The 16,734-nt window shown below is 39.4% G+C and overlaps 1 protein-coding gene across 2 annotated transcripts in view; it reads right to left on the bottom strand.

The window, feature by feature from the left end:
* Positions 1 to 16,734, bottom strand: part of ANKH (ANKH inorganic pyrophosphate transport regulator) — a 118,919-nt gene that overhangs the window by 27,994 nt on the left and 74,191 nt on the right. For both annotated transcript variants that reach the window (XM_052704054.1, XM_052704053.1), the window contains exons 2-7: positions 15,231 to 15,447; positions 7,163 to 7,281; positions 6,015 to 6,098; positions 3,400 to 3,570; positions 2,667 to 2,801; positions 1,392 to 1,484 (exon numbers count right to left, since the gene is read on the bottom strand). In XM_052704054.1, the coding sequence (XP_052560014.1) occupies positions 1,392 to 1,484; positions 2,667 to 2,801; positions 3,400 to 3,570; positions 6,015 to 6,098; positions 7,163 to 7,281; positions 15,231 to 15,402 (774 nt within the window). In that variant the 5' untranslated portion in view covers positions 15,403 to 15,447. The remainder of the gene's footprint in view (positions 1 to 1,391; positions 1,485 to 2,666; positions 2,802 to 3,399; positions 3,571 to 6,014; positions 6,099 to 7,162; positions 7,282 to 15,230; positions 15,448 to 16,734) is intronic.

Genomic DNA, 16,734 nt, shown 5'->3' with positions numbered 1-16,734 from the left:
ATGATCTAATCCTGCCACCATCTTTGCCAGGAATGCATCTTCTAGCAGGCAAGTGAGACCTGGATTTAAGCTTCTTAATTACTGTCAATTTTGCTAGGCAGTAGTTTGAAAGAGATATGCATTTGGTTGTAGCTCATAAGACATAAAGTTAGCAGCCCCTGTGCTTCCTGTTCCAAACCATTTTTATTTTGTGGTCCATCAATTTTGCATTCTACAGGTTCTTTTCAGCAGTGTAACCTCTGAGAAAGTCTGTGTGTTGTATTTCACCTGATATGTCAATTTAGCTGCATACTGGCAAGTTAGGACTTATTTGATTTTTCTCTTTTTCTTTTTAAATTCTTCTTGGAAATATCATGGATCAAATCAAATGAGGCTTGCTTCAGTTAAGTACATACCTGAGCAAGCAAGCATGTTTATCACTAGTGAACTATTTGGAACCAGAAAGTTCAGCTGATATAATTTCTTGGTAAATAAAGAGAAGGAGAGGAGCTAGCATTTGAAAGAGTATCACAGAACATGACTGTTCTTCACACAACTTATGGGTTAGTGAGTACTAATTATAAAACAGTAAAAAAGAGTCTAAAGAAAATCAACTTTGGTTATATTTTCACTGTGCACTCTGTTCCAGGAGCAGTCCTTCCATTCTTATGTAATCACATCATTTGCCAACAAAATTCTTCATAGACTTGGTCAGCTAAGTCACTGCTACTAAAATAATGGTTTATCTGTGTTGTTGCCAAATTAAGAGACAATCTTTGTTAAATATTAATATATACCAAAGAACCCATGCCTATGTCACATATACCTCACAACAGAAAGAACAAGCTGATTGGAACAGAGACATGAACTCTTACACTGCTGTATACTTTATGAAACCTCATTTCATTAGTTATGTAGCTAATGTAATGCAGTTAGTGAGGACGTTTTTTAATCCTTAAAAAACCAGCACCTATCTATTCAAAAGATAGCTGAATACCCTGTAACACAGTTAAGGTTAAAATCATAAATTAGACAACAGCTTGAAGCCATTGAAAAACAATTCATTTTAACTAGGTTTATAAGAAAACCTTATCAGTGAGACAAAGAACAATTGGTACCAAAGAGAAACAAAATGATAGATGGCCATTAATATCACCCTATTCAAGCTCTGGAGGGTTGCTCCATTTTTTAAAATACTCTATTACACTTGTTTATGGAGGTCCTTTCCAGCTCTAAGGATTCTACGACTCCATGGAGACGTGAACTAAGCTTCTTCATATCTGTTTGAAGAAATTTCTCAGATATCAATGAAGTTACCCTCAAATCAAAATGTTGCAATGCAGAAAAAAGGAGGACCACGGATGTGAAATCACACTAGACGTATTTACTACATTCCTATGACAGGCACTCACCTTGTCAAAAGCTGGGTATACTGCTCTAATTTCTGTCAGCCAGCCATACGGCATGTGTCCCACAGGATAGGTAGCTGTCAGAATTGCCACTGCCTATGAAATGAGACAAGGAAACATAGACCTCAAATCTCTGAGCACAACAGTTTGACTAACATGCCATCTTCCATAAATACTGCTACACTGACCTTGATGCAATGAGAAAAATAGGCATGCAACTGGAAGGTCTTTGCTTCAGGGGGGATGGCCATCACTCAGTCAGGCATTCAGAGCTTAGGAAATCCATCATGCAATATTGTTAACATTACTCAGCTTTGCCATTTCACTGTCATGCTGATAACTTGGGGATAACTGACACCTTAAGCTGATGTGTTCCCTTGCTCAGATGAACACCACCCTCCCACATTTCTCCCAGACTATTTTATCTAGAGATACTTGAGTAGCAGAATAAATTGGGGCCTTATATCATATTTCATGATCTGAATTTAGACAGATTTTCCTTTATTATTCATATGTAGAACAGTTTTAAGCAAGACTGATTCCAAAGCAATAGCGCTCAGTGGCTGACTGAAGTTGAGTATCAAACTACTGTGCGGCATGAGGCACTTATGAAACAAAAGAAATGTGCTCTCCCAACTTTGGTGCTAACCAACTAATTGATTGCATTTTGTTCACAGGATCAGATCTGTTATGATTCACCTAAATTCAGATTCATTTCTTATCTTATGGTAGAGTTAAGAAAGACTTTTAACTACTGCTGTGTGTTTCACTTCCAAACTTTCAAAGTACATTTTCTTGGTTATCTGACCACATTTTCCTGTTATAAATATAATTGCTGTCCTTGTCTGGTGAAAGATCTATCCAAACACAGGAAACTGACTATGCAACAATTTGTTCTCTGTGCTGTTTTGAAAAAAACCTCTGTTTTTCAAACAAATGTTAATGTGCTCTTTGTATCTGTAGCTTCCATGGAAACGAATAGGAGGTATTGCTTTTGGAGCAACCTGTGCCATAGAACAGTTCCACATGGGACTACTGGTAATTGTACTAAAACCTATGGGATCAGAACAATCCAGAGCAGAGCTTGACAACCTGGGATGTAGAAACTGTTCAATGAAAAAAATTCACTGGTCTTGTTGAGGGTGAGAATTTGGTAGGCCTGGCAGAAATGCCCATGTATTTAGGACTTTTTCTTGACAGTATGGCTGAGAAGAGAAACACAGAGGCAAGAAGGTGTAAATGACCATTTGAAGTAACGGGGAGCACTGACTTTCTCACCTCTGTGGCTGAAGAACTGCCACCTAGGTCTCGGGAGACAAAAAGGTTGACAATGGGCCTGCTTATTCGCTGAGTTGCCAAGATTAATGCCAAAGGCCACCAGAAGCTCAGCATCTTCCTGATTGTAGCCTCTCCCTGGAGAAAACAAACAAAAAATAAGTGGCTTTGACAAGAAGCACACCGAACTGAATCAAAAGCACAGAGAAAGTATTTCTGTTTCTCTTACCCACTGTCAGTTTGGTGCATTCATTTCATTAAGTTTAAATAGCAGGACTCTAGAATATATTCATTCATTTTAGCAATAATGATTCAAAAGAAGTTGTGTTGAGGGTGTAAAAAAATAATGCATAAGGTACCTGAATAATTGTTCTGATTATTAATCAGGAAAAGGTATGTGAACTCCAATACAACATTCAAAGAAAAAGAAGTTTTGAAACATTCTTTCCACGAAATGAAGCATCTGCTTCATTCGGTGCTGTCTTACAGCATTAGAAGGAGAGAGCTCAGCACTTGAGATATTAAGCAGACAGCACATCAATACCACCTAATGCACTGTCTGATGAGCATTAATAGCTCTGTAATAGATTCCATCAGCCCTTTTTAAACAAATATGGTTTTCCTTGCAGGATGGAGCAAGCAAGCCCTTCATACATAGTGGTTTAATAGAGTACTGTAACACAAAAAGCAAGTTTAAAGTCACTTAACCACAACATCACCAAATATTAAGACATACCCCCATTTCGGGCCCACTTCTGTCAGGAATGACATCATGTATGTTCCTGTAGTATCCCAGGCATAATGTGGTACATCGGACAAGCGCTCCCATGTACAGAGACAAGATTGGGATCAGGAGAGGCTCCCTGCACTCCAAGTGACTGTGAAGCAAAATGGCTACAAAAACGACCTGCAGAGCACACAAAAGAAAAGATGTGTAGTTTGTCTGTCCGTTTCTTCAGGAATAACATATCTCCTGTCTGACTCCAAGTAAGCCTGTCTGAGCCAACAACAATGTGTGACTGTGCTATCTGACTTGCAGCATGCAGAAACTTCTGTCAGGATTCTTCCCTGCATTTGGTCACACAAACAAGAGTAATAAATTATCATCATACAGAAGCTGCATAAAAAGTACTTAGAGGCCTGGGCAGATGTCAGACTAGAGGCTATAAATAGGAGGCTTGCATTCAAGTCCGGTAAAGTCTGACATCAAACATGTACGGTTGTAAGGGTGCCAACTCTCACAGGACAATTAGGTATCCTGATATCAACTGAGGCTGAAGACATGCCTTCAGTGTCAGCTTCTAAGTCTTGCCTTCTATATTTTTGAGGGGAGCATGTGAGAATTAAAAAGTCAGATGCCTTAAAGCATTCAACTCAAAATTTAGAAGCAGGAAGTCTTGTGTTATCTCAATTTTGTACTTTTCTGAATGCAATTTCAGTATTCCCTCATTTGCTCTTGAGCTGAGTGTTACACTGATGTTACCAAAACGGAAACCATTGGCCTAATGAACAGCTCATAATTACAACATGCAAAATGAAATGCTCAATCCAGAAAATGAAAGGAATTGATTAATACAATATTATTCTCTTCCATAGTCTCTTCCATAAGAGCTGACAGCATGCCTGTTAAATTCCTAGTGTCTCTGCATGGTGGGCACAACTGGGAAGCCCACTGCATTTGCTTTTGTGAACAGCAGCATCAAGAATAACTCTGCAAGAGGTTCCATGAGTTCCAAGAAATATAAAACACATTGTTCAGGGGCAGGTTCTGTCTTTTATTGCTAGAGCTTAAGAAATGCTTAAATCACATTGTGCACATATTTATTAAGCAGGCCATGATGTTTGAAAGGATTTGTAAAATAGCTTTTTTGAACCCCACAAAAGAATTCTTCAGTAAACTGATGCAAAGTCAGTCACAAATTGTGCACACAAAGCTATTTAAGGAGAATTATCTACTGCCTGTGCACCTATTGCTTGCGTAAGGCATAGATGTAGGTGTAAGGAAAGTTAGGGTGTGGAGAATCACTACATTTTGTCTTCTGGATTTGCTCTTGCTCTGTGCAATACTTTTTTATAGACTGGAGACAGGTGTCTTATTCTTCATGAGCCTGGCACCCCACTCACTTGTGAAAAGGCCACACGTACCATGGCCAAAACAGGAATTCCAGTTTCTGTATTTAGGTGTAGATGACCTGACATGTATCTAAGGTCAGTCATGTCAGAACAAAAGCAGAGCCTGGGTGTTAAGGTCATTAAGAGTAATTAGTATTATCTTCAGGGATTTAATGTAGTACTGCAGAGGACCAGACATGCCAAACATAGAAAAACAGCTGACTGAATAGTTTAACCTGATTTATAGTTTTCTCCTATTTTGTATGAAGAAAATGTGATGGAAAATTGAACTAAGTGCTAATGACCTCATATTTCCTTTGATGCTGTACTATTATTATACTCTTCCTTACCCAGTCACTCCCTCAGCTGGTAATGGGATAGTACGGTAACTGTTTACAGGCTCTGGGATCCTCCATTTAATAATATGTTTATAAATACTCTAAAAAGAGGGCTCTATATTGGTTCTCATAAGGTACAGCACTGGACATCAGCAATGCATATGAATATTGTTTTGTAAGCGTGTCTCGTACGAAGCAAACAGGATATTTAAGACCTCCTTCACAAATGGAAATTCAAACGCTTGGTCTTCGCTGCTCCACCCAGGAGGTATCAGCACAGAAGGCTTCTGCTGCAGGCTTTCGTCTTTTGGTCCACTAGCAAGAGCAGTGCTACAGAGGCACTCAGAAAACGGTTTACACCTCTGTGTTTCACTAGATTAAACAGCATGTGAAAACTGATGTGTGGACATCAAGACTTCACTTCCCTGCCTACATACTCCACTCAGGATCACAGTAGAACCGTGCAAAGCATGAGGGAGAAGGTATATGGGGGAGAAAGGTCTCTGTCAAAGCCACCCATCAGCCCCAGAACTGGTAGCAGTCATCAGTCTCTCGGTCTGACCTTTCTATTTCCCAGGTGTACAAGTATATATAACTTGATTCTCAACCATCCCAACACAGTATTTGGAGGTGCCCTAAGCCAAACTGCCCTGGTTCCTTTCTTCTGACACTGCATCAAGATTAACTTGATCCAGCCAAGAGAGACCAGCCTACACCACAGCTGTCTGCAAAGAGCTTCCACACAGTGGGGAAACTACTGGAGAGCAGCATGCAAAAGGCGATCCTGGTGTGCTGACTGTGGTAGTGACAGAAGCCAATCTCCGTGCAAAAGCACCAGTGCTTAAGAAAGCATCTAATTCATAGCACAATGGAAACAGTGACTGCCAAGAGGAGCCATTACCTGAGCTATGACATCTGAGATGGAGGCACATCCCACCAGGAAACTGTACTTGTGTTTCAGAAGAATTCCAGCATGGGTCCATGCCTGAAAAAAAGAAGGCGGAACAGAATTTGGGAAATTATCATGCTATTTGTTACAGATTTCAGGTCCCAGAATGCTCTTTTCAGTATACTATATTATACACAAAAAACAGTAGCATCTGGTGTGAACCTGGGTAAACATTAAGCCAGCAGTGCAGAGAAAGTACTGCAACTCTTAGTTCGTCTAGGCCTGGGCTAGAAGGAAGAATGGAAATAAACTTACTAATTACATAGAAATTTCTGAGGAGGAGTGCCAGTAAGAAACTGTCCTAATAAAACAGATGCTGCATTTATCAGATTATCACACTAAACAATCTATCAGAAGAGTTGTTCTTCTCATTCTCACATTGGATGCATCTCAAAAATATAAAATTAATTAGCTAAACTGAGTCCCATCTGGAAAAGAAAATCTAATGAATCAACATCCTTTTATTGTCAGCTACTGTTTTAAGAGGAGAAAGCAGTGGAGGCATGCCACAAAAAAAGTTATCATTTTTACTTTTATATAGAAGTATAGGAGTGAATTACTGCTGCCATATTGTTGTTTACGTCGTGCCAACCACATGCAGTAAGCCTGGTGATGAAGAGAGCAGCAGCCCACGCACTTGAGATATGCTGGACTTAGCTGTGCTTGCACAAAATGATGGTAACATATATCTTTTGCTTAGAAAAAGTATTGAGCTTATTCCTTGTGAGCTCTGCAAGTAATCTGAGAATGTTCAGTAAATCAAACTCTTCCACTGCTAATTGCATTGAAAAAACACACAGTCTGTGAGGCTCGTCACAAGACGATCAGTGCTTTCCAGCAGGCATATACACTAACTCTGACAAGGAAACTAAGGACTTTCACATTTGTCATGATCTCTGGATGTTTAATTCCACCCAGATGCTTTTTCCAGGTAGCAGAAGATGGCATGTTAGTGTATATCCAGAACTACTGCTTGCAAAGGACATGCCTTCCTCCTGCAGACCTTCATTTTCCCATCCAACAACAGACTTTGCAAACTAAGGGCACCAAAGAAAAAAACAGCATTCATATTAAAATTCAGCTGTGAATCATGCACTCACCATGGCATCCATAAAAGGGAAGGCAGCAAGATAAAGGAAGGCCCTCCGAGTTTTACTTCCCACTGATTCATCCACATGGTGTAGCTTATTAATTATGTAATACCCCAAATCGCTATACGCTGTAGAGATATAAGAATAGGAATGAATAATAAAGATTATATATGGATTCTGGGTAAGATGCCCCAAAGTAACTGAAAGAGGAGGATGCCTAGGAGATCAGAGAGCATCCACTCAGTAAACAGCTGCAGGGGCTTCAGGATGTTACAGCCTCACCAGCTGCTGTTTATCACTAAGGAGTGCTTTCACAATCCTTTTCCAAGTAACCTTTGGCAGAGGAGTGATAACAAATGGCTGGGTAGGGAGATGGGTATAATAAATGCCACATCTGTCTGGTAAATGAACACACTGCTATTCCAGAAAATCTACCACTCTTTCATTAACTCAGAGCTCTTTGTTAGAAAAGCTGTTATCACCAGATGCTGTGTATTTCATGGGTTTTGTGCCTTATAAATCCTGAAACCCTCTACTGCCACTGCATTCTCATGACATTACCTGTAAACCTGCCCAAAGCTATAAAAGGAGTACTATGAATTGCAGAGGCTCGCAATAAATCACACTCATTATGCCCTGTGAGTGCCTCTCCCTCACTGCCTAATGACCACCTCTGCTGGGACTGTCAGGGCACTACATAGCCTCTAACAGTTGTTACTCTCCTTCCTTGTTTACAGCTGGCATCTCAGGAACCACAAGTCAGAAAACGATTTTCTGCACTGCTGGGAATCACTCTATTTGCTGTCCATTTTCAGTCTGGGGAGAGTTTTTAGTGCTGGGTAAAACACTTCTCACCAGATTTTAGTTTTCAAGTGCAGGGTTGAAGACAGAACTATGATATGGAATAAGGAAGAACTAGCTATGGCTAGCATGCCTGAACTTCAGGACTTGCGTAAATATGCATAGTTCAGTAATCCAAACAGCTTTCAACTTCTATAAATCATATTATAGATCTGCTTATTATCACATAGCTTCAACTACACCCTTGTAATAGTTGTCAAAAGAATGACTGAGTTGTACAGTCAAACTCTCAAAGCAAGTAGCTGAAAATTAACCTATACCTGGCTAGTCCCACCTCACTTCTCTTCTGTCTGTGTCTCTCCTAAGATAAAGATTTCCAGTGTGAATACTTTCCTGTTTTTCAGTTTATAGCAATTCTAGTATAATTGAACAGAGTACTTTAGGAAAGTCATCCTTTTCATGAAAGCAGGCCACATCTTTGGATCCACAAATACTTGCACTAGTTGTGCAATCATTTTAGCCCATAAATAACTCTCATAAACAGTGTTTGGAAGCAATTAAAAAGGAGTTTAACTCATCATTGTTTCATGATGGCTTAGGCATACAGCAGCTAAATGGTTTAAAGGACTGACAAGGGAGCAAAAAGAAAGATGTAGTCCAATAGCACTGAGAACAAATCTCAGACTCAATCCAGACAGGATTGAGGCTCACACCACCCCAAGTATATTTAAATAATAAAACCTCTCCATTTCCCTCTGCTGGTCCCTATCTTCTAAAGTTGGGCTCACAGACTCTCATTTTACCCAGTAATCCTCAAGTTGGTGAGCTGAGCTTTCCTTCTGAGCCTCTCCACAACAATTGGACTAATTTCCTTTCAAAAGGTATTGGGAGAGAACTTCAGACTTTCCTGAGTTCAGAGAGTCCAGCTTAGTTCCTTAAGCACATTAGACACAAACAAAACCACAGCCCCTTCTTATTTTTGCACAAATATATTTGCACAATCCAGACTCTAATTTTCACTCAGTACTTTGAAAACTGTCTGTTATATATGGATTATTGTATGCTAACCTTGTAAAAAGCTGCTTTTTTTGTGGCAGGACGTTACGTCAATGTTTCTAAATTGACTTACCTGAATGAATGAGAACAAGTTTGGAAAGCATGTGAGGCAAGCTACCTATGAGGGCCAGGCTCATGGACTTCTCTCTTAGGTCCTGCTGAAGTTGTGTTAAACTCCTCCTGCACAAAAGCTTAAAAACTATTGCAGGGAACACACCAGTCTTATTCCCCACAAGGAAACAAAGAGAATCTGCATCCAGCTGCTGAGGAGCCTGCTTTTGTGGAGGGGTCACCATCAGTGCAATGATGGGAAGACATCATGACACAGGAGTCAACATTTGTGTTTTCTACACACTTACCCTCTGGTCTTCTTTCCTACTATAAAGGAGACTTCTAAAGAGCTTAGAAAATGAATAACAAAAAGTTTTTTTGGCTCTAAAAGCTATTAGTATGTTTATTTATTTATTTATTTATTTAGAGTTTAAGTAAACATTAAGTTTCACAGAATCAGCAGGGTCAAAGGCTGAATTACTCTCATGTCTAGGAACACCCAGTTCACCACATGGTTGTAGTTTATTGGCAGGGCACTCTCAAAGGACTTACACAACCACAGCCCACAGCACCAATTTTTTAGGATTTCTAAGGATATCAGAGCCAGGCTTTGTAAGCTTTAAGATCCGTCCTCCTCTCCCCCATCCAAAAGAAATCAACTCTACTGTGACTTTAATTTTAAAATAATAGTGGAGTGACTAAACTAAGCTTAAAAGATAGTTTTAAAATACTTAACTATTTTCTTCTACCTGCCAGTGAAAGCACACGATCGCTTTTGCTGATGTTAGTGAATGCTTCCATTCTCAGAAAGAAGGATTCAAAAAGCTGAGATGCACTGACAAATATACAGGCGTGTGTCTCTGAGCTGTGATTAAAGCGAATGCTGATGCAATTAGAACTTAACCTTGGGCAACCTTACATACTTATTATGAAGCATGGTACAAAATTAATAACAGACAACAGGGCTGAAGAACACCACACGAATCTAAAGCAGATGGCTCTTCCCATTCCTTGCATCATTTCAGCCAAAACAGAGTCCAACTCCAAGATAAACTGCCTGTTTGCTCTTGTAATAACTCATTTATTTTGATGTCCATGGATTGGTTTTGCTTCTCATACAACAGCATTTAAGCAGGAACTTTTACTTTTGTCTTTCTTAGTTCTGTCTTAAGACCCAGAAGCTTACAAAATGATACTGAAATATTGTGCACCTAACTGGATCTCCTCTACACTGATTTCTGCAATGAGCCAATTATTACCACATAAACTTCAGACATCCTTGAAACAAGCAAACACACTCTTAATGATGCCAGTAGTCTCAAACAAATAGCTGCACTGTAGTCATCTTGGGGCTGTCTACACTCCAGCATGTTATACTTACATCATAGGAAAACAAAAAGAAACCCTCACAGGAAGTGATACCACTTATTTCCAGACACAAAACCTCAAATGTCAATATTTGCTTTTCACAATAATAATAATAAAAAAATAATTATGTTTTGGGGTTAAAGTGTTGCTTTTTTTGTTGTTGTTGATGTATTCCATATTCATACTTTGGTGCCAGTTTTAAAAATGAATTTAGACACTTGAGAAATAAAAACTGACTCTGCCGCTATTCAGAATGATGTCTCACAGGGCCAAAACTGGCTAAGTAATTTGGGTAGGTAGGCAAATACTAATTTGCTAAAAATAAGAAATGTTAATGGCAAGTCTTCATTTGGAGATGGCACAGGTTACATAGATTTCTTTATGTCTTTGATTAGCTTGACTTATAGCAGAAGCAGAAGCTTGGGTCCCACATGCAGAAGGCCAGATGTTCTGGGTGTCTTGAGCTCCACATTTCTCTTTTGCTCAAAGCAATAAATAAATAAGAGAACCAGCTCAGGAAAAACTCAGTGTATACTGATAACTGCAATTGTTGTCCTTTGTGATCAGCCATAGTTGCAAAATTGAGTTATTTTTTCCTAATCTGCCACTGTCAAAAGGCCCCTGGTTTACCTTTGGGTAAGCCAGCATCTTGCAAATTTCAAAATTAGTCTCTTTTAACTAAAAAACAATTACTATTCTAAAATCAACAAATGCTGTGGTCATAGGTTTTCTTCATTCTTCCTTTGCCCTTGAATACTTTGCTGATAAGAAATTGCACCTGTTTTGTAAGAAAGTTGTGGGTCAGCTGGGGAAAGAAGTCATTGCTTTAGCAACAGCTACTTGAAGATGCTGAAGCAGGAAACTGTTTTTAATAAATAACATTTTATCATCTCTTTGACGACAAAAATAAAAAGCAAGTCTGGTTTATATTCTGGTTTGTGATCCTATGCTATCATCTTTTCCCTGGGCAAAAAGTTTAGTACAGTACAGTACAGTGGCCAGGTTAGAACAAGACTGACTGGAAAAAATTGCTCATTTTGGCACAAGCCCCACTATGATACCTAATCACTGAAAGATCTTTCACATATATGAAGTGACTATGCATGCAGGTTCAAAAAAACTGCTAACAACTGATAAAGTTTTTACACCTGTGCAATCTGTGCATGAGGGGCTGGTGTCTGTTAGCACATCAGTAATAAATTGGAACAAAACAACAGGGCCACTTACATACACTTAGTGGACAGTCAGTCTGATGTGTTTGCCTTGTTACTAAAGTTCCCACCTTTTTTTTCCTGGTGATGCCAAATGATCCATTATAGAATTTTCATCAGCTGCAGTAGACACCAGTCTACGGTGTCTACTTAAGCAAAAAGGACGTTTCCCCAAAGTAACTTCTTGCCATTTCTAGAACCTCAGACAGGTGTAGAAAGTAATATTAGCAAGCAAAAGGAGATACACTTTTGCAGTACACCTTTTCTCAGTAAATCAGTGAAGCACTGAACAATGCTGTTTGCTTGCCAAAGAAAATGTGCAGATCCTATATGACACAAGAGCTAAAGGGCCTCATTTAGTACGGAGGAACAACACCTATGAAGTGCATTATGGAACATGATGTTCTATAAATGAAAGCACCATTCTCTCTCTCTCTCTCAAGTTCGTAATTTATTAAGATGCCAAAAATATGCGCACAAAGGCTTATCATCTTGAATTGTTTCTCTTATAGCTCAATATTCCCACTCAAAAGCCAATCTCTGAAATAAATAGATGCTTTACATTCCTTCCTACAAGGAAACTAAACTGCTGGCAGTAGCTGCTCCTAAAATAGCACAAGGGAAGGAAGGCAGCATACTATCTTCTATTTCTAGATAACAACTGAAACAGCAAAGGCAGGAATAATGTACTGACCAAGGTTTACAGCAGCACTTAAAGTGGGAAGAGAAAAATCATTTCAGTTCTTTTTGGTCATGTCAATCAGTTTCTTGGTTCTTACTGCTACCTGCACAGGAGAATTATAGGAACTACTGGTAAGATTGTTGCAGATTAGAATGTGGTGCAGTGATGACTTAGGGAGCAACAGTGGGCAGCTGGTGCTGAAGCAATGAAGTTAGATGGGTGGGTGAAACGGTCCATTTTGATAGTTTAAGGGAGTAGAGACTGCTATTTGTGAGTAGCTGTGAGTACAAACTGCAAATAGTTTCAATCACAGAAATGTGGTGATTCATTGTGGTCACTGTGTTTCTACCATCACTTGTTTTCCTCCTTCTGACTTTCTGTACTTCTTGCTTCACTGGGATTTTTCTTTCCTTTTCCATCTCCTGGGCTTCACAATCCACAGCAGGCAGTCATGCCATCTTCTTTTCTCCCATACATATGGCACATAAAAGAAATTAAGTCCCCAGAGTGGTGTTCGTTTCAGTTTTTTATCTGCTGAACAGCAACCTGAATTTTTGTCTTCTGTAGAGTCTGTAACAGGCTTGCAGATGTTGGGGAGTAGTTGCAAGTCCTAAGAGGTTGCTTGTTTGCCACTGGACTCCTTCTCTTCCTTCTGTTAGGAAAGCTGTGCATCTGAGGTTCAGAAAAGAATAATTAGGATTTGAAACATGTTCAAAGGAAACTTGAAACACAAAACTTGGCAACACTGCACCCTGGCAATTGGTGCTAGAATCTGACTAACTCCATTCTCTTGGGCGCTCTGCCAGTCCCTGCTGTGGCCTTTGCGTATTTTCAGGCAGAGACAAGTTAAAATACTAAAAAATATTTTGCAGTCTGCCACCATAAGCAGCTGAAAGATTGCGGAAAGCTTTTAAACTAACAGCTTTAAGGCATGGAAAGTACAGCCATTGTTTTTTATTTATTTTTCAGTACCTACACAGAGGGTATTTCAGAGGTTCTGAACTCAGCAGGGCTCTATTTCCAGGCAAAACCAGAAGACTTAGCTGGCATATTTTCAAGTGGCTGCCCAAACAGTTCCCTTCAATAAAAAGTCCCACATGGAAAATCCAGCTATGTCTTTTACCTGGGAACTTGATAGTTACACTTCAAATATTCTTAAAATCTATAATAGTTTAAAATGAATTTTTGAATGACTAGAAAATATTTCATTTTTCCAGCTTGCTAAGCCAAAAACTTTGACCAGGAATGGCAGGAAAGCAAGTGTGCAACTAGAATAGCAGCTCTGGGGGCTGAAGAAACATTCTAAGCAAAGAAATCAGAAAGCCAAACTTTCTAATGACCCAAGTTTTTAACAGTGGCTCACTGAAACAGATTCAACTGTAAACATATTGAGGAAGTGATCAATAGATACTGGTGAAATAAATTGACTTGAATGCATGGATTCAAGTTAGAAAATTAGCAACAGCTTAACCCTGCCATGGACTTGCCGTGTCTAGTAAGCCATTATTGAAAGCATTTATTATGACTGTAACATAGAATAAAAATAAACTGTATACGACTGCTGTATCTGTGGTGAAGTAATAGAGAAATCTGGAATGCTTGGGAGGCACACAGAGCCACTAACGATAGCTGACACCCTGTTACAGGGTAAGAGCATGGAGCATTCATGTTTACCTGCTCTACTCAGGCAGAAACTACATGCTGAGCAAGTGCTGTTCTTCAGACGCGTTAGTGTCTGACAGCAAATGGTGCCCCATTTCCAAACCACTTCCTAATTTCACAGCAATTCTCAAAATTCCCCTCAAACTTGCTTTTCCATTCACAAGCAATAGAGTGATCCTCTGCTGCTGGCCAAGCAGTTCAAAGTTACTGCTGGTCAACCAATAAGTGCCTCCACACTTGCTCCACACAGGCTATTGCATTAACTCCCTCCTCCCCCTCCACAGAGCTCCCAGCTTTGAGAACTGTACCTGTGGAACCTCTCTGCTTCTTCCTCCGATGTCTTCCCTTCCTCACTGTTGAGCTATAGAGGTTTCAATTCCATGGAATGAACAACAAGGTGCAGACGGTCTGATGCAGTTCTTGGAGATGATGGATTTTAAGTCTTCCACATCACGTGGCTTTTTATTGTTATGGTCCCATTGTTTTGGCCAACATCCTGCTTGATGCTTGGGTTGATATGATATTTCTCCAGGCTCTCAGGAACAGTAAAATCCCATAGTTGCTTCACTTTTTATGTTCAGTTTAGGGTTACTTATGTATTTTTCTTGCTTCAGAGTAACTCAAAGAATTGACCTCAGTTTGGCATAAAGTACTCCTAGCAACTACTTCATCTCTCACAAATTAATTCCCAACAGAAGTGGATGATGTATCAGCACTCGTAATACCTGATATTTTAATGAGGTTGCTGGCACCTACTCGCTTACAATTTTGTACTGTATCATAAGTAGAAAAGGGATCAGTACAGAGGGAACACACCAATAGTGCCACTAAGTTCTGACAAACAGATCTCCCTAAAACACTTTGCAGTTCTGTCACAAAGCGATATGCCAAATGTGGGCAGATACTGCTAAGTTGATCAACACTGCCTTATATTAACACTGAGCTATCTGCTTCACACAGCCTGTCAAACTTCCCAGAGTCCTGCTCACACATTTGACTGAAAAAGATGAGCAAATTGAGCAGCCAGGCAGGTGAACCCTGGAGGTGAAATCTGACACTTAATAACTTGTTTAAATGTTACTGAAAATTCGCATGCCTTCGGCATGATAGTGGTCCAAGCTTTCATCTCTTTTGCACTTTCCCTTGCACTTACCATAAAATCATAAAAGAACAAATTAATTAGTTTGAATACTAGCCAAGGGAAGTAAATTAAAAGATGCGTTAATTAGATTTGAAGTGACCTTACCTATTAAGGTATGGAATACAGCAGCTACAGCGCCAGCCACAACCATGCACAAAACTGCTTTGGTCCTGTCTCTCTTGCTGTTCACAAACACCAGACCTACATTTTTGAAGTCACTCATCGGACCAGTGAAGAACTTCATCAGGGAGTACGCCAGCCCATAGCTGGCCAGCATTTCCACAGCATCTTCCTTAACAGCAGCGATGCCCCTATTCAAGGCCTGTTGCAACAGAAAAAGACAGAGAAAATAATGCAGCACAAGTGGAAGCATATCAAAACAATCTTCTGCAGCTGGTGTCTGAAAGAACAAGTTCAGCTCTTGCTGTTTCCCCCGAGTTGACTCTTATTTCTTTGGGTTTAGCAGCAGTAAGTGATATGTAACATGGGTAGCTTCATAATTTCACATGGACTATAAGTTCAAGTCATGCAGATTTGAAGATAGATTGTCCTTTAGGAACTAAGGTAGATATCCACTTTTAAAGTGTTCAATGGCATCCCTGCTGTACCAGAAGTCAGTATTTTTTTCCCCTTTTAAAGTAATTTTATGATTATGCAAATAATCATAGGTGATACAATATCATTTAAATTGGACTAAGGCCTCAACTGATCAGTGCCCAAGGCATCTGCAAAGGTAGAAAAAACTCTGATGTCATTTTATGCTGAAATTTAGGATCTAAGAGTTCTTTTCAGTGTAGTGAGTTTTCCACTCTATCTCTTATAAGAGGCTATTCTGAGTAACTGGGAATATCCCTTGATGTTTATTACAAAACTAGCCCAAATACACACATAACTAAACATATCTGTTCTTCTTTCATGCATTTAGATTTAGATTGAGGTTGGATATTTGGAATAATTTCTTTAGAGAGAAAGTGGAACAGGCTGCTCAGGGCACAAGTGGGGTGCCCATTCCTGGAGGTATTTAAGAGATGTGTGGAGGTGGTGTTAAGGGGCATGGTTTAGTGATGGGACTTGGAAGGTGAAGTCAGTGGCCTTCAATGTTTTATCCAGCCTAGATGGTTCTATGATTTCACAAGGTTCTGATCCTATATTCATTTACAGAACTTTGTAGCATATTTAAAAATGAATATGACACATCTATATGTGCATATTCAAGTTCAAATAACCTAAAAATTAATTCTAGGTCTATATTTAGGAAATGTCACTGAGAACTAGATGGATTATTCTTATAGATAAAATGAACCACAAAAAAAAGTGTAGCCTTGTCTAAGATTTCGGCTTGCAACAAGAATGATATATTTTATATGAAGTGTGACAATATCAATCATCTGATATATTCAGAAAACTGTTAAAATAGGATTAGATTTGAAAAGCATGAAGGATGAAATTGTTTTCACAAATATTTAGCTCCTATGGGTTACAACTGCTCTGTCCTGACAGGGTTGTGACAGTTTGTCTTGCCAGGAGCATCTCTCCAATCCAAGCTGCAAATCTCAGTCTATCCACTTCCACAACACTTCTAACACTGCTTTTTCTGAACAAACAAAGC

The sequence above is a fragment of the Tympanuchus pallidicinctus genome, unplaced genomic scaffold (assembly GCF_026119805.1).
Source record: "Tympanuchus pallidicinctus isolate F22 unplaced genomic scaffold, pur_lepc_1.0 scaffold5, whole genome shotgun sequence".
NCBI lineage: Eukaryota > Metazoa > Chordata > Aves > Galliformes > Phasianidae > Tympanuchus > Tympanuchus pallidicinctus.
The sequence above is the reverse complement of the archived record's forward strand: the minus strand, read 5'-3'. Positions and strand labels throughout refer to the sequence as shown.